At 58.0% G+C, this 23,794-nt stretch overlaps 1 protein-coding gene across 1 annotated transcript in view; it reads left to right on the top strand.

Annotated features, from left to right (window-relative positions):
* Positions 1 to 23,794, top strand: part of mindy1 (MINDY lysine 48 deubiquitinase 1) — a 38,280-nt gene that overhangs the window by 9,650 nt on the left and 4,836 nt on the right. The window contains exons 3-8 of the mRNA XM_059980223.1: positions 1,431 to 1,495; positions 2,109 to 2,267; positions 3,572 to 3,674; positions 19,972 to 20,114; positions 22,691 to 22,873; positions 23,582 to 23,722. Of these exons, the coding sequence (XP_059836206.1) occupies positions 1,431 to 1,495; positions 2,109 to 2,267; positions 3,572 to 3,674; positions 19,972 to 20,114; positions 22,691 to 22,873; positions 23,582 to 23,722 (794 nt within the window). The remainder of the gene's footprint in view (positions 1 to 1,430; positions 1,496 to 2,108; positions 2,268 to 3,571; positions 3,675 to 19,971; positions 20,115 to 22,690; positions 22,874 to 23,581; positions 23,723 to 23,794) is intronic.

The following is a 23,794-nucleotide window of genomic DNA, read 5'->3' as shown; positions in this document are numbered from 1 at the left end:
CACCTCCCATCGCATCCATAACATCTCTCTTTGGCATGTTAGATGTGAAGATCATCACAAAATAGTCATTCAAAGCCTCAACCATTTCCTCATTACCCAATATCAAATTCCCCTTCTCCCCTTAATACTGCCTAATTATAAAAATTTTTACTATTCATTTTTATATTTTGTGCTAGTTTATTTTCATAATTTAGCTTCCCTTTCTTTATTGCTTGCTTAGTGGTACTTTGTTGCTTTTTAAAGTTTTCCCAAACTTCCAATTTCCCATTACGCTTGGTGACTTTGTATGCACGAGCTTTTAGTTTGATGCTTTCTTCTATTTCCTTTTGTTATCCAAGGCTGGCTCTCCCCACCCTTACTGTCTTTTTAACTGTAATATCTTTTGTTGAAAAATCTCTTTGAAAGTCTTCCACTGTTCCTCAACTGTCCCACCATATAGCCTGTGCCCCCAGTTTACACTAACCAAACCCTCCCTCATCCCATTGTAGTCTCCATTGTTTAGGCATAAAACACTGGTTTTAGCTTGAATGATTGCACCTTCATTTGTATGAGAAATTCAATCATACTGCAATCACTCTTTCCAATAGGATCCCAGCTACAAGATCACTAATTTTACCTCTCATTGCACCAGACCAGATCTAAGATAGCACGTCCCTTGTAGGTTTAGTAACATGCTGTTGAAGAAAGTCATCATGGATGCATTCTGTGAAATCCTCCTCAAGACTGCTTTGACCAACTTGATGTACCCAATCCTTGTGCAAGTTAAAGTCCCCCATGATAACTGTTGTTCCATTCTTACATGCCTCAGATATTTCTTTGTTTATTGCTCGTGCCACTGTAATATTATTCGGTGGCCGATGGACAACTCCCACCAGTGACTTTTTTCCGTTTACTATTCCTAATCTCTACCCAGATGGAGTCAACATTCTGCTGCTTAGATTTTATATCTTGCCTTTGCCCTGATCTCATCTTTCATTAAGATGAAATCCTTCCGTATTGCCTGATATCCCTGGATATTTAATTCCCAGTCCTCTCCACCCTGCAACCACGTCTCTGTAATGGCCATTAAATTGTACCCCTTTGTACTGATTTGTGCCACAAGTTCACTGACCTTGTTTAGAATACTGTGGGCATTCAAATCGTGCCCTTACCCTCAACGTGCTTTTAAAATCTTGTAATCTTTTACTCTTTTCCACTGGACTTCTCTTCACTCACACTGCTTTATCTTTTGCATTTTTATTGTTGTCCACACTTTTATTTTTTACTTTATCCATACTCCTCCAATTTGTTGAACCCACTCCCCTACTATTTAGTTTTAAACCCTATTGACAAAAAGGTAATCACTCCAGCAATGTTTCTGTGCAACTTGTTAATGGTCTATATAACCTGATAGCTGGGTTAACTGCTGCTGCTTGTGTTTTCTCTCCCAGGTGACTGCATACTCAACACCAAGCCCAAGGAGAGCTCTGAGGGCCTGCAGCTCAACTTCAACCAGGTACTTCAACCTACCTCAAATCCAGTTGTCATGTGCAAGCACACAAAGTCGTGCTTGCAGCAGTATCTCAGACGTGTAGATCAGACAACAACACACAAGAGGTGACTTGATAAAGGTGTATAAGATAATAAGTGTAGATTTGAGTGGACAGCCAGAAACTTTTTCCTAGGATGGAAAAGGCTAGTATGAGGGGTGTAGTTTTAAGGTGATTGCAGGAAAGTATGGGGGGGTGGAATAGAGGTAGTTAGTATGGTGGGTGCATGGACAACATTGCCAGGGGGGGTGGTAGAGGCAAATAAACTAGGCATTTAAGAGACTCTTGGTTAGGCATATGGATGATAGAAAAATGGAGGGCTATGTGGGAGGGAAAGGTTAGATTGAACTTCGAGTAGGTTAAAAGGTCAGCACAGTATCATGAGCTGAAGAGCCTGTACTGTAGAATGTAATACACGTTATAGAAGACAGTATAACTGCTCCCTCCTCTCTCTCTCTCTCCCCCCTCCCTCCTTTCTTCCCCTCCTCCTCGCATCCTCGCACATGCGCTCTCTCTCTTGCCTGTCTCTCTCTCTCTCTGTCCTCTCTTTTCCCCTCACTCACCTTACTCCCTCCCCAGAACATGAACGATGCCATGGCTGTTCTGCCCAAACTCTCCACAGGGCTGGACGTAAATGTCCGGTTCACAGGAGTTGGTGACTTCGAATACACACCTGAGTGCATCGTGTTCGACCTGTTGGATGTCCCTCTTTACCACGGCTGGCTTGTTGACCCCCAGGTATGTGTGAGAGGTACAAGGGAAACACTCCTCTACCTACAGCAGAAAGCAGGAGGCTGGGAATGGTGGGGGTTCAATCAGGCATCTCCTCGTCCTTTGGTGACATTGTGGGCTACACACCCTCTCTCTGGCATTAGGGTTCCTGTGTTGCAGTGTCAGAGGTACCTTTTACCAGCTGATACACAAACTGGGTGCCTATCTGTCCTCTTCTTCTTTTTCTTAATTTTATCACTGTGCTGGGGCATAGGCAGCTCACCATAGTCCTCTGCCCTAGGCTGAAGGTTGATCAGCTCTGAGTATTCTGATTCACCACACAACTTCATAGGCAAAGATCCTTCCTTTCCCAGTGTTGAGGGCTTTGGAGTTTTTGTGGCTCTGGCCTTTTACGGGATTGGGTTGCTAGCCCCATGTCCAACCCTCCTCTTTTTGCAGCCAGGCTTGGCACTGTACCTGGTGGAGTTCTGTCTGTCCTCTGGGTGAGCAGTAAAGATGCCACAGCTGCATCGAGGATCCTGGGTCCTTATCTCACTGACAATAAAATGGACCCCTCTTTGTGGGGTCTTGCTGCTTGGAGGTTGTCTGACGACTTTCCTCCAGAGGTGATTGAGTTTACTACCTAAGAAGCAGATAAAAAGATTTCTGTTTTAGTCAGCAGGCTGGTGTGATCAAGGACACACCATCTATTAAAAGGGTTCAACCAACACTCCTTAAAGAGAATTCTATAAAAGGAGAAGACATTTAGCTCGTGGAGTCCCTACTGGCTAATAGTAGGGCAGTCAATTCCATCCCATGCACTCTGGGCTAATTGGAGAGGCCTTTCGAGCAGCTGCAAAGGCACAATAGGTTGAATGGCCTTGTCTGGTGCTATGTCACTCTAATGTCCTATAGCCAGAGGGTTCCTTCCTTTTACCTTGCGTCCATTTCTCTTGTGCATGAGAATGATTACTGTGATCAGGCTGGCAGGAGGTGAACAGCTCTTTTGTTATCCAAGCACTCCCTGTGTGACACAAGATCTTGTTTTTCTCTCCTTCTCCTTTTCTATCTTCTAATCCCTACATCCCTTCTTGGACTTCTCTCTCCTCCTGCCCTCCCTGGTCCATCCTCAATTGCCACTTCCTCTCCCTCCTTCCCTCCTTGGTTCCTTGGCCTTCTCTCTTCCCTTCTTCTCTCTTATCTCATGGTCCTGCATACCACCCCCCCCCACTCCATGGTCCTCTTCCTTCCTCCCACTCAACCTACTCCCTATTTCTCTCCCTTCCTGCTCCTCTTCCCACCCACATTCCCCTCCCTGTTGATCTCTCCAGAGTCATGAGGTTGTGCAGGCAGTCGGAAGGTACAGCTACAACCAGCTCGTGGAAAAGATCATCAGCTCCAAGCAGTCCACGGACAGCACACTGGTCAGTGAAGGTGAGGGTGAATGCGGGCAGTGCCCTGACTGGTCGCTGAAGGTGAGGAGGGCGGTGCCCTGTCCCTGACTGGTCGGTGAAGGTGAATTGGGGCGGTGCCCTGTCCCTGACTGGTCGGTGAAGGTGAATTGGGGCGGTGCCCTGTCCCTGACTGGTCGGTGAAGGTGAATTGGGGCGGTGCCCTGTCCCTGACTGGTCGCTGAAGGTGAATTGGGGCGGTGCCCTGTCCCTGACTGGTCGGTGAAGGTGAATTGGGGCGGTGCCCTGTCCCTGACTGGTCGCTGAAGGTGAATTGGGGCGGTGCCCTGTCCCTGACTGGTCGCTGAAGGTGAATTGGGGCGGTGCCCTGTCCCTGACTGGTCGGTGAAGGTGAATTGGGGCGGTGCCCTGTCCCTGACTGGTCGCTGAAGGTGAATTGGGGTGGTGCCCTGTCCCTGACTGGTCGCTGAAGGTGAATTGGGGCGGTGCCCTGTCCCTGACTGGTCAGTGAAGGTGAGGGGGGCGGTGCCCTGTCCCTGACTGGTCGCTGAAGGTGAATTGGGGCGGTGCCCTGACCCTGACTGGTCGGTGAAGGTGAATTGGGGCGGTGCCCTGACCCTGACTGGTCGCGGAAGGTGAATTGGGGCGGTGCCCTGACCCTGACTGGTCGCGGAAGGTGAATTGGGGCGGTGCCCTGTCCCTGACTGGTCGGTGAAGGTGAGGAGGGCGGTGCCCTGTCCCTGACTGGTCGCTGAAGGTGAATTGGGGCGGTGCCCTGACCCTGACTGGTCGCTGAAGGTGAGGAGGGTGGTGCCCTGTCCCTGACTGGTCGGTGAAGGTGAGGAGGGCGGTGCCCTGTCCCTGACTGGTCGGTGAAGGTGAATTGGGGCGGTGCCCTGTCCCTGACTGGTCGCTGAAGGTGAATTGGGGCGGTGCCCTGTCCCTGACTGGTCGGTGAAGGTGAATTGGGGCGTTGCCCTGTCCCTGACTGGTCGGTGAAGGTGAATTGGGGCGGTGCCCTGTCCCTGACTGGTCGCTGAAGGTGAGGAGGGTGGTGCCCTGACCCTGACTGGTCGCTGAAGGTGAGGAGGGCGGTGCCCTGTCCCTGACTGGTCGGTGAAGGTGAATTGGGGCGTTGCCCTGTCCCTGACTGGTCGGTGAAGGTGAATTGGGGCGGTGCCCTGTCCCTGACTGGTCGGTGAGGTGAGGAGGGCGGTGCCCTGTCCCTGACTGGTCGGTGAAGGTGAATTGGGGCGGTGCCCTGACCCTGACTGGTCGGTGAAGGTGAATTGGGGCGGTGCCCTGTCCCTGACTGGTCGGTGAGGTGAGGAGGGCGGTGCCCTGACCCTGACTGGTCGGTGAAGGTGAATTGGGGCGGTGCCCTGACCCTGACTGGTCGCTGAAGGTGAATTGGGGCGGTGCCCTGTCCCTGACTGGTCGGTGAAGGTGAATTGGGGCGGTGCCCTGACCCTGACTGGTCGCTGAAGGTGAATTGGGGCGGTGCCCTGTCCCTGACTGGTCGCTGAAGGTGAGGAGGGCGGTGCCCTGTCCCTGACTGGTCGCTGAAGGTGAGGAGGGTGGTGCCCTGTCCCTGACTGGTCGCTGAAGGTGAGGAGGGTGGTGCCCTGTCCCTGACTGGTCGGTGAAGGTGAATTGGGGCGTTGCCCTGTCCCTGACTGGTCGCGGAAGGTGAATTGGGGCGGTGCCCTGTCCCTGACTGGTCGGTGAAGGTGAGGGGGGCGGTGCCCTGTCCCTGACTGGTCGGTGAAGGTGAATTGGGGCGGTGCCCTGTCCCTGACTGGTCGGTGAAGGTGAATTGGGGCGGTGCCCTGACCCTGACTGGTCGCGGAAGGTGAATTGGGGCGGTGCCCTGTCCCTGACTGGTCGGTGAAGGTGAGGGGGGCGGTGCCCTGTCCCTGACTGGTCGCTGAAGGTGAATTGGGGCGGTGCCCTGTCCCTGACTGCTCGCTGAAGGTGAATTGGGGCGGTGCCCTGTCCCTGACTGCTCGCTGAAGGTGAATTGGGGCGGTGCCCTGACCCTGACTGGTCAGTGAAGGTGAATTGGGGCTGTGCCCTGTCCCTGACTGGTCGCTGAAGGTGAATTGGGGCTGTGCCCTGTCCCTGACTGGTCGGTGAAGGTGAATTGGGGCTGTGCCCTGTCCCTGACTGGTCGGTGAAGGTGAATTGGGGCGGTGCCCTGTCCCTGACTGGTCGCTGAAGGTGAATTGGGGCGGTGCCCTGTCCCTGACTGGTCGGTGAAGGTGAATTGGGGCTGTGCCCTGTCCCTGACTGGTCGCTGAAGGTGAATTGGGGCGGTGCCCTGACCCTGACTGGTCACTGAAGGTGAATTGGGGCGGTGCCCTGTCCCTGACTGGTTGGTGAAGGTGAGGAGGGCGGTGCCCTGTCCCTGACTGGTCGCGGAAGGTGAATTGGGGCGGTGCCCTGTCCCTGACTGGTCACTGAAGGTGAATTGGGGCGGTGCCCTGTCCCTGACTGGTCGCGGATGGTGAATTGGGGCGGTGCCCTGACCCTGACTGGTCGCTGAAGGTGAATTGGGGCGGTGCCCTGTCCCTGACTGGTCGCTGAAGATGAATTGGGGCGGTGCCCTGTCCCTGACTGGTCGGTGAGGTGAGGAGGGCGGTGCCCTGTCCCTGACTGGTCGCTGAAGATGAATTGGGGCGGTCCCCTGTCCCTGACTGGTCAGTGAAGGTGAGGAGGGCGGTGCCCTGTCCCTGACTGGTCGCTGAAGGTGAATTGGGGCGGTGCCCTGTCCCTGACTGGTCGCTGAAGGTGAATTGGGGCGGTGCCCTGTCCCTGACTGGTCGCTGAAGGTGAATTGGGGCTGTGCCCTGACCCTGACTGGTCGCTGAAGGTGAATTGGGGCGGTGCCCTGTCCCTGACTGGTCGCTGAAGGTGAATTGGGGCGGTGCCCTGTCCCTGACTGGTTGCTGAAGGTGAATTGGGGCGGTGCCCTGTCCCTGACTGGTCGGTGAAGGTGAATTGGGGCTGTGCCCTGACCCTGACTGGTCGCTGAAGGTGAATTGGGGCGGTGCCCTGTCCCTGACTGGTCGGTGAAGGTGAATTGGGGCGGTGCCCTGTCCCTGACTGGTCGGTGAAGGTGAATTGGGGCGGTGCCCTGTCCCTGACTGGTCGGTGAAGGTGAATTGGGGCGGTGCCCTGACCCTGACTGGTCAGTGAAGGTGAATTGGGGCGGTGCCCTGTCCCTGACTGGTCGGTGAAGGTGAATTGGGGCGGTGCCCTGACCCTGACTGGTCGCTGAAGGTGAATTGGGGCGGTGCCCTGTCCCTGACTGGTCGCGGAAGGTGAATTGGGGCGTTGCCCTGTCCCTGACTGGTCGCTGAAGGTGAATTGGGGCGGTGCCCTATCCCTGACTGGTCGGTGAAGGTGAGAAGGGCGGTGCCCTGACCCTGACTGGTCGCTGAAGGTGAGGGGGGCGGTGCCCTGTCCCTGACTGGTCGCTGAAGGTGAATTGGGGCGGTGCCCTGTCCCTGACTGGTCGCTGAAGGTGAATTGGGGCGGTGCCCTGTCCCTGACTGGTCGGTGAGGTGAATTGGGGCGGTGCCCTGTCCCTGACTGGTCGGTGAAGGTGAATTGGGGCGGTGCCCTGTCCCTGACTGGTCGGTGAAGGTGAATTGGGGCGGTGCCCTGTCCCTGACTGGTCGCTGAAGGTGAATTGGGGCGGTGCCCTGTCCCTGACTGGTCGCTGAAGGTGAATTGGGGCGGTGCCCTGACCCCGACTGGTCGCTGAAGGTGAATTGGGGCGGTGCCCTGACCCTGACTGGTCGCTGAAGGTGAATTGGGGCGGTGCCCTGTCCCTGACTGGTCAGTGAAGGTGAATTGGGGCGGTGCCCTGTCCCTGACTGGTCGCGGAAGGTGAATTGGGGCGGTGCTCTGACCCTGACTGGTTGGTGAAGGTGAATTGGGGCGGTGCCCTGTCCCTGACTGGTCGCTGAAGGTGAATTGGGGCGGTGCTCTGACCCTGACTGGTTGGTGAAGGTGAATTGGGGCGGTGCTCTGACCCTGACTGGTTGGTGAAGGTGAATTGGGGCGGTGCCCTGACCCTGACTGGTCGCTGAAGGTGAATTGGGGCGGTGCCCTGTCCCTGACTGGTCGGTGAAGGTGAATTGGGGCGGTGCCCTGTCCCTGACTGGTCGGTGAGGTGAGGAGGGCGGTGCCCTGACCCTGACTGGTCGGTGAAGGTGAATTGGGGCGGTGCCCTGACCCTGACTGGTCGCTGAAGGTGAATTGGGGCGGTGCCCTGTCCCTGACTGGTCGCTGAAGGTGAGGAGGGCGGTGCCCTGTCCCTGACTGGTCGCTGAAGGTGAGGAGGGTGGTGCCCTGTCCCTGACTGGTCGCTGAAGGTGAGGAGGGTGGTGCCCTGTCCCTGACTGGTCGGTGAAGGTGAATTGGGGCGTTGCCCTGTCCCTGACTGGTCGCGGAAGGTGAATTGGGGCGGTGCCCTGTCCCTGACTGGTCGGTGAAGGTGAGGGGGGCGGTGCCCTGTCCCTGACTGGTCGGTGAAGGTGAATTGGGGCGGTGCCCTGTCCCTGACTGGTCGGTGAAGGTGAATTGGGGCGGTGCCCTGACCCTGACTGGTCGCGGAAGGTGAATTGGGGCGGTGCCCTGTCCCTGACTGGTCGGTGAAGGTGAGGGGGGCGGTGCCCTGTCCCTGACTGGTCGCTGAAGGTGAATTGGGGCGGTGCCCTGTCCCTGACTGCTCGCTGAAGGTGAATTGGGGCGGTGCCCTGTCCCTGACTGCTCGCTGAAGGTGAATTGGGGCGGTGCCCTGACCCTGACTGGTCAGTGAAGGTGAATTGGGGCTGTGCCCTGTCCCTGACTGGTCGCTGAAGGTGAATTGGGGCTGTGCCCTGTCCCTGACTGGTCGGTGAAGGTGAATTGGGGCTGTGCCCTGTCCCTGACTGGTCGGTGAAGGTGAATTGGGGCGGTGCCCTGTCCCTGACTGGTCGCTGAAGGTGAATTGGGGCGGTGCCCTGTCCCTGACTGGTCGGTGAAGGTGAATTGGGGCTGTGCCCTGTCCCTGACTGGTCGCTGAAGGTGAATTGGGGCGGTGCCCTGACCCTGACTGGTCACTGAAGGTGAATTGGGGCGGTGCCCTGTCCCTGACTGGTTGGTGAAGGTGAGGAGGGCGGTGCCCTGTCCCTGACTGGTCGCGGAAGGTGAATTGGGGCGGTGCCCTGTCCCTGACTGGTCACTGAAGGTGAATTGGGGCGGTGCCCTGTCCCTGACTGGTCGCGGATGGTGAATTGGGGCGGTGCCCTGACCCTGACTGGTCGCTGAAGGTGAATTGGGGCGGTGCCCTGTCCCTGACTGGTCGCTGAAGATGAATTGGGGCGGTGCCCTGTCCCTGACTGGTCGGTGAGGTGAGGAGGGCGGTGCCCTGTCCCTGACTGGTCGCTGAAGATGAATTGGGGCGGTCCCCTGTCCCTGACTGGTCAGTGAAGGTGAGGAGGGCGGTGCCCTGTCCCTGACTGGTCGCTGAAGGTGAATTGGGGCGGTGCCCTGTCCCTGACTGGTCGCTGAAGGTGAATTGGGGCGGTGCCCTGTCCCTGACTGGTCGCTGAAGGTGAATTGGGGCTGTGCCCTGACCCTGACTGGTCGCTGAAGGTGAATTGGGGCGGTGCCCTGTCCCTGACTGGTCGCTGAAGGTGAATTGGGGCGGTGCCCTGTCCCTGACTGGTTGCTGAAGGTGAATTGGGGCGGTGCCCTGTCCCTGACTGGTCGGTGAAGGTGAATTGGGGCTGTGCCCTGACCCTGACTGGTCGCTGAAGGTGAATTGGGGCGGTGCCCTGTCCCTGACTGGTCGGTGAAGGTGAATTGGGGCGGTGCCCTGTCCCTGACTGGTCGGTGAAGGTGAATTGGGGCGGTGCCCTGTCCCTGACTGGTCGGTGAAGGTGAATTGGGGCGGTGCCCTGACCCTGACTGGTCAGTGAAGGTGAATTGGGGCGGTGCCCTGTCCCTGACTGGTCGGTGAAGGTGAATTGGGGCGGTGCCCTGACCCTGACTGGTCGCTGAAGGTGAATTGGGGCGGTGCCCTGTCCCTGACTGGTCGCGGAAGGTGAATTGGGGCGTTGCCCTGTCCCTGACTGGTCGCTGAAGGTGAATTGGGGCGGTGCCCTATCCCTGACTGGTCGGTGAAGGTGAGAAGGGCGGTGCCCTGACCCTGACTGGTCGCTGAAGGTGAGGGGGGCGGTGCCCTGTCCCTGACTGGTCGCTGAAGGTGAATTGGGGCGGTGCCCTGTCCCTGACTGGTCGCTGAAGGTGAATTGGGGCGGTGCCCTGTCCCTGACTGGTCGGTGAGGTGAATTGGGGCGGTGCCCTGTCCCTGACTGGTCGGTGAAGGTGAATTGGGGCGGTGCCCTGTCCCTGACTGGTCGGTGAAGGTGAATTGGGGCGGTGCCCTGTCCCTGACTGGTCGCTGAAGGTGAATTGGGGCGGTGCCCTGTCCCTGACTGGTCGCTGAAGGTGAATTGGGGCGGTGCCCTGACCCCGACTGGTCGCTGAAGGTGAATTGGGGCGGTGCCCTGACCCTGACTGGTCGCTGAAGGTGAATTGGGGCGGTGCCCTGTCCCTGACTGGTCAGTGAAGGTGAATTGGGGCGGTGCCCTGTCCCTGACTGGTCGCGGAAGGTGAATTGGGGCGGTGCTCTGACCCTGACTGGTTGGTGAAGGTGAATTGGGGCGGTGCCCTGTCCCTGACTGGTCGCTGAAGGTGAATTGGGGCGGTGCTCTGACCCTGACTGGTTGGTGAAGGTGAATTGGGGCGGTGCTCTGACCCTGACTGGTTGGTGAAGGTGAATTGGGGCGGTGCCCTGACCCTGACTGGTCGCTGAAGGTGAATTGGGGCGGTGCCCTGTCCCTGACTGGTCGCTGAAGGTGAATTGGGGCGGTGCCCTGACCCTGACTGGTCGCTGAAGGTGAGGAGGGCGGTGCCCTGTCCCTGACTGGTCGCTGAAGGTGAATTGGGGCGGTGCCCTGTCCCTGACTGGTCGCTGAAGGTGAGGAGGGCGGTGCCCTGTCCCTGACTGGTCGCGGATGGTGAATTGGGGTGGTGCCCTGTCCCTGACTGGTCGGTTAAGGTGAATTGGGGCAGTGCCCTGTCCCTGACTGGTCGCTGAAGGTGAATTGGGGCGGTGCCCTGTCCCTGACTGGTCGCTGAAGGTGAATTGGGGCGGTGCCCTGACCCTGACTGGTCGCTGAAGGTGAGGAGGGCGGTGCCCTGTCCCTGACTGGTCGCTGAAGGTGAATTGGGGCAGTGCCCTGTCCCTGACTGGTCGCTGAAGGTGAATTGGGGCGTTGCCCTGTCCCTGACTGGTTGCTGAAGGTGAGGAGGCAGTGCCCTGTCCCTGACTGGTCGGTGAAGGTGAATTGGGGCGTTGCCCTGTCCCTGACTGGTCGCTGAAGGTGAATTGGGGCGTTGCCCTGACCCTGACTGGTCGCTGAACGTGAATTGGGGCGTTGCCCTGTCCCTGACTGGTTGCTGAAGGTGAGGAGGCAGTGCCCTGTCCCTGACTGGTCGGTGAAGGTGAATTGGGGCGTTGCCCTGTCCCTGACTGGTCGCTGAAGGTGAATTGGGGCGTTGCCCTGACCCTGACTGGTCGCTGAAGGTGAATTGGGGCGTTGCCCTGTACCTGACTGGTCGCGGAAGGTGAATTGGGGCATTGCCCTGTCCCTGACTGGTCGCGGAAGGTGAATTGGGGCGGTGCCCTGTCCCTGACTGGTCGGTGAGGTGAGGAGGGCATTGCCCTGTCCCTGACTGGTCGCTGAAGGTGAATTGGGGCGGTGCCCTGTCCCTGACTGGTCGGTGAAGGTGAATTGGGGCGGTGCCCTGTCCCTGACTGGTCGCTGAAGGTGAATTGGGGCGGTGCCCTGACCCCGACTGGTCGCTGAAGGTGAATTGGGGCGGTGCCCTGACCCTGACTGGTCGCTGAAGGTGAATTGGGGCGGTGCCCTGTCCCTGACTGGTCAGTGAAGGTGAATTGGGGCGGTGCCCTGTCCCTGACTGGTTGGTGAAGGTGAATTGGGGCGGTGCCCTGTCCCTGACTGGTCGCTGAAGGTGAATTGGGGCGGTGCTCTGACCCTGACTGGTTGGTGAAGGTGAATTGGGGCGGTGCTCTGACCCTGACTGGTTGGTGAAGGTGAATTGGGGCGGTGCCCTGACCCTGACTGGTCGCTGAAGGTGAATTGGGGCGGTGCCCTGTCCCTGACTGGTCGCTGAAGGTGAATTGGGGCGGTGCCCTGACCCTGACTGGTCGCTGAAGGTGAGGAGGGCGGTGCCCTGTCCCTGACTGGTCGCTGAAGGTGAATTGGGGTGGTGCCCTGTCCCTGACTGGTCGCTGAAGGTGAGGAGGGCGGTGCCCTGTCCCTGACTGGTCGCGGATGGTGAATTGGGGTGGTGCCCTGTCCCTGACTGGTCGGTTAAGGTGAATTGGGGCAGTGCCCTGTCCCTGAAGGTGAATTGGGGCGGTGCCCTGTCCCTGACTGGTCGCTGAAGGTGAATTGGGGCGGTGCCCTGACCCTGACTGGTCGCTGAAGGTGAGGAGGGCGGTGCCCTGTCCCTGACTGGTCGCTGAAGGTGAATTGGGGCAGTGCCCTGTCCCTGACTGGTCGCTGAAGGTGAATTGGGGCGTTGCCCTGTCCCTGACTGGTTGCTGAAGGTGAGGAGGCAGTGCCCTGTCCCTGACTGGTCGGTGAAGGTGAATTGGGGCGTTGCCCTGTCCCTGACTGGTCGCTGAAGGTGAATTGGGGCGTTGCCCTGACCCTGACTGGTCGCTGAAGGTGAATTGGGGCGTTGCCCTGTCCCTGACTGGTTGCTGAAGGTGAGGAGGCAGTGCCCTGTCCCTGACTGGTCGGTGAAGGTGAATTGGGGCGTTGCCCTGTCCCTGACTGGTCGCTGAAGGTGAATTGGGGCGTTGCCCTGACCCTGACTGGTCGCTGAAGGTGAATTGGGGCGTTGCCCTGTACCTGACTGGTCGCGGAAGGTGAATTGGGGCATTGCCCTGTCCCTGACTGGTCGCGGAAGGTGAATTGGGGCGGTGCCCTGTCCCTGACTGGTCGGTGAGGTGAGGAGGGCATTGCCCTGTCCCTGACTGGTCGCTGAAGGTGAATTGGGGCGGTGCCCTGTCCCTGACTGGTCGGTGAAGGTGAATTGGGGCGGTGCCCTGTCCCTGACTGGTCGGTGAAGGTGAATTGGGGCGTTGCCCTGTCCCTGACTGGTCGCTGAAGGTGAATTGGGGCGGTGCCCTGTCCCTGACTGGTCGCTGAAGGTGAATTGGGGCGTTGCCCTGTCCCTGACTGGTCGCGGAAGGTGAGGAGGGCAGTGCCCTGTCCCTGACTGGTCGCTGAAGGTGAATTGGGGCGGTGCCCTATCCCTGACTGGTCAGTGAAGGTGAGGAGGGCGGTGCCCTGTCCCTGACTGGTCAGTGAAGGTGAATTGGGGCGGTGCTCTGACCCTGACTGGTTGGTGAAGGTGAATTGGGGCGTTGCCCTGTCCCTGACTGGTCGCTGAAGGTGAATTGGGGCGGTGCCCTGTCCCTGACTGGTCGCTGAAGGTGAATTGGGGCGGTGCCCTGTCCCTGACTGGTCGGTGAAGGTGAGGAGGGCGGTGCCCTGTCCCTGACTGGTCGGTGAAGGTGAATTGGGGTGGTGCCCTGACCCTGACTGGTCGGTGAAGGTGAATTGGGGCGGTGCCCTGTCCCTGACTGGTCGGTGAAGGTGAGGAGGGCGATGCCCTGACCCTGACTGGTCGGTGAAGGTGAATTGGGGCGTTGCCCTGTCCCTGACTGGTCGGTGAAGGTGAGGAGGGTGGTGCCCTGTCCCTGACTGGTCGGTGAAGGTGAATTGGGGCGGTGCCCTGTCCCTGACTGGTCGGTGAAGGTGAATTGGGGCGGTGCCCTGTCCGTGACTGGTCGCTGAAGGTGAATTGGGGCGGTGCCCTGTCCCTGACTGGTCGCGGATGGTGAATTGGGGCGGTGCCCTGTCCCTGACTGGTCGGTGAAGGTGAGGGGGGCGGTGCCCTGACCCTGACTGGTCGGTGAAGGTGAATTGGGGCGGTGCCCTGTCCCTGACTGGTCGGTGAAGGTGAATTGGGGCGGTGCCCTGTCCCTGACTGGTCGCGGATGGTGAATTGGGGCGGTGCCCTGTCCCTGACTGGTCGGTGAAGGTGAGGGGGGCGGTGCCCTGTCCCTGACTGGTCGGTGAAGGTGAATTGGGGCGGTGCTCTGACCCTGACTGGTTGGTGAAGGTGAATTGGGGCGGTGCCCTGACCCTGACTGGTCGCTGAAGGTGAATTGGGGCGGTGCCCTGTCCCTGACTGGTCGCTGAAGGTGAGGAGGGCGGTGCCCTGTCCCTGACTGGTCGCTGAAGGTGAGGAGGGCGGTGCCCTGTCCCTGACTGGTCGCGGATGGTGAATTGGGGCGGTGCCCTGTCCCTGACTGGTCGGTGAAGGTGAATTGGGGCGGTGCTCTGACCCTGACTGGTTGGTGAAGGTGAATTGGGGCGGTGCCCTGACCCTGACTGGTCGCTGAAGGTGAATTGGGGCGGTGCCCTGTCCCTGACTGGTCGCTGAAGGTGAATTGGGGCGGTGCCCTGTCCCTGACTGGTCGCTGAAGGTGAATTGGGGCGGTGCTCTGACCCTGACTGGTTAGTGAAGGTGAATTGGGGCGGTGCCCTGACCCTGACTGGTCGCTGAAGGTGAATTGGGGCGGTGCCCTGACCCTGACTGGTCGCTGAAGGTGAATTGGGGCGGTGCCCTGTCCCTGACTGGTCGCTGAAGGTGAATTGGGGCGGTGCCCTGACCCTGACTGGTCGCTGAAGGTGAATTGGGGCGGTGCCCTGTCCCTGACTGGTCGCTGAAGGTGAATTGGGGCGTTGCCCTGTCCCTGACTGGTCGCTGAAGGTGAATTGGGGCGGTGCCCTGTCCCTGACTGGTCGCGGAAGGTGAATTGGGGCGGTGCCCTGTCCCTGACTGGTCGCTGAAGGTGATTTGGGGCGGTGCCCTGTCCCTGACTGGTCGCGGAAGGTGAATTGGGGCGGTGCCCTGTCCCTGACTGGTCGCTGAAGGTGAATTGGGGCGGTGCCCTGTCCCTGACTGGTCGCTGAAGGTGAATTGGGGCGGTGCCCTATCCCTGACTGGTCGCTGAAGGTGATTTGGGGCGGTGCCCTGTCCCTGACTGGTCGCGGAAGGTGAATTGGGGCGGTGCCCTGTCCCTGACTGGTCGCGGAAGGTGAATTGGGGCGGTGCCCTGTCCCTGACTGGTCGCGGAAGGTGAGGAGGGCGGTGCCCTGACCCTGACTGGTCGGTGAAGGTGAGGAGGGCGGTGCCCTGACCCTGACTGGTCGGTGAAGGTGAGGAGGGCGGTGCCCTGTCCCTGACTGGTCGCTGAAGGTGAATTGGGGCGGTGCCCTGTCCCTGACTGGTCGCGGAAGGTGAATTGGGGCGGTGCCCTGTCCCTGACTGGTCGCTGAAGGTGATTTGGGGCGGTGCCCTGTCCCTGACTGGTCGCGGAAGGTGAATTGGGGCGGTGCCCTGTCCCTGACTGGTCGCTGAAGGTGAATTGGGGCGGTGCCCTATCCCTGACTGGTCGCTGAAGGTGATTTGGGGCGGTGCCCTGTCCCTGACTGGTCGCGGAAGGTGAATTGGGGCGGTGCCCTGTCCCTGACTGGTCGCGGAAGGTGAATTGGGGCGGTGCCCTGACCCTGACTGGTCGCGGAAGGTGAGGAGGGCGGTGCCCTGACCCTGACTGGTCGGTGAAGGTGAGGAGGGCGGTGCCCTGACCCTGACTGGTCGGTGAAGGTGAGGAGGGCGTTGCCCTGTCCCTGACTGGTCGCTGAAGGTGAATTGGGGCGTTGCCCTGTCCCTGACTGGTCGCTGAAGGTGAATTGGGGCGGTGCCCTGTCCCTGACTGGTCGCTGAAGGTGAATTGGGGCGTTGCCCTGTCCCTGACTGGTCGCGGAAGGTGAATTGGGGCGTTGCCCTGTCCCTGACTGGTCGCTGAAGGTGAATTGGGGCGTTGCCCTGTCCCTGACTGGTCGCGGAAGGTGAATTGGGGCGTTGCCCTGTCCCTGACTGGTCGCGGAAGGTGAATTGGGGCGTTGCCCTGTCCCTAACTGGTCGGTGAAGGTGAGGAGGGCGGTGCCCTTTCCCTGACTGGTCGGTGAAGGTGAGGAGGGCGGTGCCCTGTCCCTGACTGGTCGCTGAAGGTGAGGAGGGCGGTGCCCTGTCCCTGACTGGTCGCTGAAGGTGAGGGGGGCGGTGCCCTGTCCCTGACTGGTCGGTGAAGGTGAATTGGGGCGGTGCCCTGTCCCTGACTGGTCGGTGAAGGTGAGGAGGGCGGTGCCCTGTCCCTGACTGGTCGGTGAAGGTGAATTGGGGCGGTGCCCTGTCCCTGACTGGTCGCGGAAGGTGAATTGGGGCGGTGCCCTGTCCCTGACTGGTCGCCGAAGGTGAATTGGGGCGGTGCCCTGTCCCTGACTGGTCGCCGAAGGTGAATTGGGGCGGTGCCCTGTCCCTGACTGGTCGCGGAAGGTGAATTGGGGCGGTGCCCTGTCCCTGACTGGTCGGTGAGGTGAGGAGGGCGGTGCCCTGTCCCTGACTGGTCGGTGAAGGTGAATTGGGGCGGTGCCCTGTCCCTGACTGGTCGGTGAAGGTGAATTGGGGCGGTGCCCTGTCCCTGACTGGTCGCGGAAGGTGAATTGGGGCGGTGCCCTGTCCCTGACTGGTCGCTGAAGGTGAATTGGGGCGGTGCCCTGTCCCTGACTGGTCGCTGAAGGTGAATTGGGGCGGTGCCCTGACCCTGACTGGTCGCTGAAGGTGAGGGGGGTGGTGCCCTGTCCCTGACTGGTCAGTGAAGGTGAGGAGGGCGGTGCCCTGTCCCTGACTGGTCGCTGAAGGTGAATTGGGGCGGTGCCCTGTCCCTGACTGGTCGCTGAAGGTGAATTGGGGCGGTGCCCTGTCCCTGACTGGTCGCTGAAGGTGAGGAGGGCGGTGCCCTGTCCCTGACTGGTCGCCGAAGGTGAATTGGGGCGGTGCCCTGTCCCTGACTGGTCGGTGAAGGTGAATTGGGGCGGTGCCCTGTCCCTGACTGGTCGCTGAAGGTGAATTGGGGCGGTGCCCTGTCCCTGACTGGTCGGTGAAGGTGAATTGGGGCAGTGCCCTGTCCCTGACTGGTCGCTGAAGGTGAATTGGGGCGTTGCCCTGTCCCTAACTGGTCGGTGAAGGTGAGGAGGGCGGTGCCCTGTCCCTGACTGGTCGGTGAAGGTGAGGAGGGCCGTGCCCTGTCCCTGACTGGTCGCTGAAGGTGAGGGGGGCGGTGCCCTGTCCCTGACTGGTCGGTGAAGGTGAATTGGGGCGGTGCCCTGTCCCTGACTGGTCGGTGAATGTGAATTGGGGCGGTGCCCTGTCCCTGACTGGTCGCTGAAGGTGAATTGGGGCGGTGCCCTGTCCCTGACTGGTCAGTGAAGGTGAATTGGGGCGGTGCCCTGTCCCTGACTGGTCGCTGAAGGTGAATTGGGGCGGTGCCCTGTCCCTGACTGGTCGCTGAAGGTGAATTGGGGCGTTGCCCTGTCCCTGACTGGTCGCGGAAGGTGAATTGGGGCGTTGCCCTGTCCCTAACTGGTCGGTGAAGGTGAGGAGGGCGGTGCCCTGTCCCTGACTGGTCGCTGAAGGTGAGGGGGGCGGTGCCCTGTCCCTGACTGGTCGCTGAAGGTGAATTGGGGCGTTGCCCTGTCCCTGACTGGTCGCTGAAGGTGAATTGGGGCGGTGCCCTGTCCCTGACTGGTCGCTGAAGGTGAATTGGGGCGGTGCCCTGTCCCTGACTGGTCAGTGAAGGTGAATTGGGGCGGTGCCCTGTCCCTGACTGGTCGCGGAAGGTGAATTGGGGCGGTGCCCTGTCCCTAACTGGTCGGTGAAGGTGAGGAGGGCGGTGCCCTGTCCCTGACTGGTCGGTGAAGGTGAATTGGGGCGGTGCCCTGTCCCTGACTGGTCGCTGAAGGTGAATTGGGGCGGTGCCCTGTCCCTGACTGGTCGCTGAAGGTGAATTGGGGCGTTGCCCTGTCCCTGACTGGTCAGTGAAGGTGAATTGGGGCGTTGCCCTGACCCTGACTGGTCGCTGAAGGTGAGGAGGGTGGTGCCCTGTCCCTGACTGGTCAGTGAAGGTGAATTGGGGCGTTGCCCTGTCCCTGACTGGTCAGTGAAGGTGAATTGGGGTGGTGCCCTGTCCCTGACTGGTCGCTGAAGGTGAATTGGGGCGGTGCCCTATCCCTGACTGGTCGCTGAAGGTGAGGAGGGCGGTGCCCTGTCCCTGACTGGTCGCTGAAGGTGAATTGGGGCGGTGCCCTATCCCTGACTGGTCGCTGAAGGTGAGGAGGGCGGTGCCCTGTCCCTGACTGGTCGCTGAAGGTGAATTGGGGTGGTGCCCTGTCCCTGACTGGTCGCTGAAGGTGAGGAGGGCGGTGCCCTGTCCCTGACTGGTCGCTGAAGGTGAATTGGGGCGGTGCCCTATCCCTGACTGGTCGCTGAAGGTGAGGAGGCAGTGCCCTGTCCCTGACTGGTCGCTGAAGGTGAATTGGGGCGTTGCCCTGTCCCTGACTGGTCAGTGAAGGTGAATTGGGGCGTTGCCCTGTCCCTGACTGGTCGGTGAAGGTGAATTGGGGCGGTGCCCTGTCCCTGACTGGTCGGTGAAGGTGAGGAGGGTGGTGCCCTGTCCCTGACTGGTCGGTGAAGGTGAATTGGGGCGGTGACCTGTCCCTGACTGGTCGGTGAAGGTGAATTGGGGCGTTGCCCTGTCCCTGACTGGTCGGTGAAGGTGAGGAGGGTGGTGCCCTGTCCCTGACTGGTCGGTGAAGGTGAGGAGGGCGGTGCCCTGTCCCTGACTGGTCGGTGAAGGTGAGGAGGGTGGTGCCCTGTCCCTGACTGGTCGGTGAAGGTGAATTGGGGCGGTGCCCTGTCCCTGACTGGTCGGTGAAGGTTAATTGGGGCGGTGCCCTGTCCCTGACTGGTCGGTGAAGGTGAATTGGGGCGGTGCCCTGACCCTGACTGGTCACTGAAGGTGAATTGGGGCGGTGCCCTGACCCTGACTGGTCGGTGAAGGTGAATTGGGGCGGTGCCCTGACCCTGACTGGTCACTGAAGGTGAATTGGGGCGGTGCCCTGTCCCTGACTGGTCGCGGAAGGTGAATTGGGGCGGTGTCCTGACCCTGACTGGTCGCTGAAGGTGAATTGGGGCGGTGCCCTGACCCTGACTGGTCGGTGAAGGTGAATTGGGGCGGTGCCCTGACCCTGACTGGTCGCGGAAGGTGAATTGGGGCGGTGTCCTGACCCTGACTGGTCGGTGAAGGTGAGGAGGGCGGTGCCCTGTCCCTGACTGGTCGCTGAAGGTGAATTGGGGCGGTGCTCTGACCCTGACTGGTTGGTGAAGGTGAATTGGGGCGGTGCCCTGTCCCTGACTGGTCGCTGAAGGTGAATTGGGCCGTTGCCCTGTCCCTGACTGGTCGGTGAAGGTGAATTGGGGCGGTGCCCTGTCCCTGACTGGTCGCTGAAGGGGAATTGGGGCGGTGCCCTGACCCTAACTGGTCGGTGAAGGTGAGGAGGGTGGTGCCCTGACCCTAACTGGTCGGTGAAGGTGAGGAGGGTGGTGCCCTGACCCTAACTGGTCGGTGAAGGTGAGGAGGGCGGTGCCCTTTCCCTGACTGGTCGGTGAAGGTGAGGAGGGCGGTGCCCTGACCCTAACTGGTCGGTGAAGGTGAATTGGGGCGGTGCCCTGACCCTAACTGGTCGGTGAAGGTGAGGAGGGCGGTGCCCTGACCCTAACTGGTCGGTGAAGGTGAGGAGGGCGGTGCCCTGTCCCTGACTGGTCGCGGAAGGTGAGGAGGGTGGTGCTGTGCCCCTGATTCTGTGCCAAGAACTGAGTTTGCAGGGAAATGTTGAATAGTTTCAGACTTCCTTGGAGTGCAGGAGAATGAGGGGAGATTTGATAGATATATAAAATACTGAGCAGTGTAGGTAGGTAGCAGTGCAAGCAGGCTTCTTCCATAGAAGTTGAGACGAGAATGAGAGATCGTGGATTAAGGGTGACATGTTTAAGGGGAATTTGAGGGGGATCTTTTTCACTCAGAGGGTGGTGTGAGCAGAAGTGGTGGATGTGGGTTTGATTGCAAGATGTAAGAAAGGTTTGGATAAATGCATGGATGGTCGGGTTATGGGACTAGGCAGAATGACAGTTTAGCTTTCTGTGCTGTAGTGCTCTATGACTCGATGTTAATACTTGCTTGCACTGTTTCATAGGGCTGGTCGCAGAGCAGTTCTTAGATGCAACTGCCACGCAGCTGACTTACCACGGTCTCTGCGAGCTCACGGCTGCAGCTAAAGAAGGGGAGCTGTGTGTCTTTTTCCGAAACAATCATTTCAGTACGATGATTAAGCACAAGGTGAGGAGTAGAAGATGAGAAACCCCCTCCACATCTCGTATCCTCCATCTCCATTCTAATGGTAGCATACAGTTAGCCTGATGCTTTCCAGCACCAGCAACTCGGGCTCAATGCCTGTAAGGAGTTTGTATGTTCTGCCTGTGACAGCGTGGGTTTCCTCCCACCTTCCAAAGACGTTTGGCTTAGTACATTAATTGGGATCATTGGGCTGGAAGAGCCTGTTTCTGTGTTTTATCTCTTAAAAAAAAATCTCACATATTCAGTTATTTTTTCTTGCCATTGATCATACCAGCCCACACGGCTGTGCTAATCACCTGCTCTAACTCTCTTAAATCCAGAAAAGTGTAGACAGAGGTAGAATTCTTCACACAATAAGTGGAGGGTGCGTAGAACACTTTGCCAGAGGTGGTGGTAAAGACAGATACATGGGGACGTTTAAGAGACTCTTGGATAGCCACATGGATGATAGAAAAATGGAGGGATATGTGGGAGGAAAGGCTTAGATTGATTTTAGAATGGGTTTAAAGGTCGATACAACATTGTGTTCCATGAAAAAATTACAATTATTAGGGCAGCACAGTAGCATAACAATTCACACAATGTTTTACAGTGCCAGTGACCTGGGTTCAGTTCCTGTCACTGTCTGTAAGGAGTTGGTTCATTCTCCCTGTGACCATGGACCAGGTGTTCTGGTTTCCTCCCATAGTCCAAAGACACATGGGTTAGTAGGTTCGGCCTGATGAAGGGTTTCGGCCCGAAACGTCGTCACTACCTCCTCCCATAGATGCTGTCTGGCCTGCTGAGTTCTGCCAGCATTTTGTGTTTTGTATTTATTTCCAGCATCTGCAGATTCACTCGTGTTGAGTTAGTAGGTTAATTGGTAATATGGGTGCAATTCGGTGGCACAGGCTCGTGGGTTGAAAGTGCCTGTTACTACTCTGTATCACGAAAGAAATTAATAAGTAATTCCCATCACTGCCTGTACTCCAGTGTTTATTTTCTATCCTGCCCATGAATTCCCCTTTTGTTACTGTTAAGTTGTACGTGGGGTTATGTACAGTGGATAACAAAACCCCCACTGTGCCTTTGTGGAAAGAGGAGAAGCCAGGGGTAACACCAATCAGTGCCCGAGGTTGGGATTGAGCCAGGGTCCCCTGGAGCTGAGAGAGGCCTGACTCACCTCTACCCCATCTCAGAGCTTCACCTGGGCCAGGATGATGTGCTAACCATAACTCCTTGCGGGTCCAAGACACTGGCAACAAGCCACAAAGTCCCGGTGTTTGAGGGATGTCTCCTTGGACACTGGAACTGCAGCACTCAGCAACATCATGGTTCATTGAGAGGGACTAGAGGCGAGTGATCCTGGCAACAAAAGCGTTAACCTATGAGGAACGTTTAATGGCTCTGGGACTGTACCCTCTGGAGTTTAGAAGAATGGGGGAGATCTCACTGAAGCCCATTGAATATTGAAAGGCCTGGATAGAGTGGATGTGGAGAGGATGTTTCCTATAGTGGGAGAGTATAGAACCAAGGGATACAGCCTCCCTTTAGAACAGAGATGAGAAGGAATTTCTTCAGCTAGAGGGCGGTGTAAATATGGAATTCATTGTCACAGACAGCTGTGGAGGCCAAGAATATGTAAAGTGGAGTTTGATAGGTTCTTGATTAGTAAGTGCAGTAAAGGTTAAAGGGAGAAGGCAGGAGAATAGAGTTGAGAGGGATTAAAAAAATTAGCCATAATTGAATGGTGGAGCTGACTCGATGAGCTGAATGGCTTTATTCTGCTCCGATACCTTATGGACACCCAGAGTTGAAGTCTCACGAGTCTCTGGGAAGGAAAGATGGGAACAAATGTGGGTTTGATCTGTGCGAGCGGTGCACAGTGTGAGTGATTGTCTCAGACATTTTTATTGTGATCGTGTGATCCTGTCACATTGGTAATATAGAATACTGCGAGTACCGTTCACTTTGTCAGGACAAAGTTAGTTAGGGTCTCAGCCCGAAACGTCGACGGTGCTTCCTCCTATAGATGCTGTCTGGCCTGCTGTGTTCCACCAGCATTTTGTGTGTGTTGATTGAATTTTCAACATCTGCAGATTTTCTCGTGTTTGCCCTTTAAGGCCAGTTCACTGGTTCATTGGGAGCTGTGTTGCCTCAGTTGTGGTGAGGCCCTTGCTGTGGGGTTTCCTGTTGCAGTTGCCCAGGGGAGGAGATTCTGGAGGTGGTGTGGGAGAGAGCAGAGGCCTCTGTCGTACGCTGGAATCCCTGCTGGGTTGAGGGATGTGTTTGCTCAGGTCCAGGACAGCTTACCATCAATCTATAGTCATGCCTGTCAGGGACTTGGGTATATTATTTTTTTTCTTTGTGATTATGTTTTTCTGAAATCATAAACATATGTGTTATTTGTGCTATGTGCTGTTGGTAATGTGTTTTGTACCTTGGCCTTAGAGGAATGCCATTTCATTTGTCTGCCTTCATGTAGGTTTGAATGATAATTAAACTTGAACTTGAATGGTAGTGCAGCCTGGCAGTAACTGAGTGTGTGACGGATGTGTGTGTCCCTTTCTGCTCCACAGGGACACCTCTACCTTCTGGTGACCGACCAAGGCTTCCTGTCCGAGCAGAAGTTAGTGTGGGAGAGCCTGCACAATGTGGAAGGCGATGGCAGCTTCTGTGACGCGGAGTTCTGCCTCAGTCACCCCACTGGACGTCAGCTTCCCTACACTGCCACCCAGCCACCCCAGCAGCAGATCGACCAGGTTCGCAGAGCTCAAGGATCATCCTCCGCCCACCCCCCTCTCCTGTCTATGTCCTCAGACCATCCCCCCACAATACTGACCCTCCCATCTACTTTCTCGCTTGGCTGTTTCCTGGATGGGAGCAGTACTGAAGGCCCCTGACTGTCCCTTCAGCACTGTAGATGTAAGAGGGTACCAAGCAATAGATCAAGGCCTCGTCTGTCCTTCCAGCTGCATGTAGAATGGTCCATTGCCCACTGTGTACCGGTAACAAGATATATTCACACCACCTAACCCCCCCACGCCTCCAGGGCTGAACCAGGTCTAGCGGCCTCTCTTTCACAGAGAAACTCTGGGGAGTGCCTTTGGTCTTCACCTCCTTGGGGGGGGGTGATCCAGTGGAAGGCTCATGTTACTGGTGAGTGAGTAGGACACAGACATCCCAGATGTCCCAGCTTTTTAAAGCTGTGCCAACAACCCCCAGGAATAAAATAGTCATCATCACAGCTTGGAAATGGGAAGTACTCTTCATCCTTGTCTCAAATCTTGAGTCCCTATCCTTGTGCTTCAGTCCCCATCTGGCCCGACCTCAGGGTGGGTGTGTTGTGTAAGGTACTTTTTCCCGTTCTAGCTGGGTACGTTGCATTGCCAACAGCCGGCCTTGCGGGCAGTGAGTGAACAAATGATGAGGACGTGGAGTCACTAATGGCTCTTGTTCTGATCCCACAGGATTACATGGTGGCACTGTCCCTGCAGCAGCAGCAGGGCCCTGGAGACCTCAGCGACCTGGAACTGGCCCGACAGCTGCAGGAGGAGGAGGATCGCCGAGCAGTCCGGTACCTTCAAGAGCAGGAGCACCAGGCCCAGCCGGTAAAGAACAGCTACTCCCTCTCCCTGTCCCTCCCAACTAAAGATTAGCTTTATATGTCATGTGTACATCAA

Source organism: Hypanus sabinus, chromosome 9 (genome assembly GCF_030144855.1).
Source record: "Hypanus sabinus isolate sHypSab1 chromosome 9, sHypSab1.hap1, whole genome shotgun sequence".
Classification (NCBI taxonomy): domain Eukaryota; kingdom Metazoa; phylum Chordata; class Chondrichthyes; order Myliobatiformes; family Dasyatidae; genus Hypanus; species Hypanus sabinus.
Note: the sequence above shows the minus strand (reverse complement) of the source record. Positions and strands in the feature narration are given on the sequence as shown.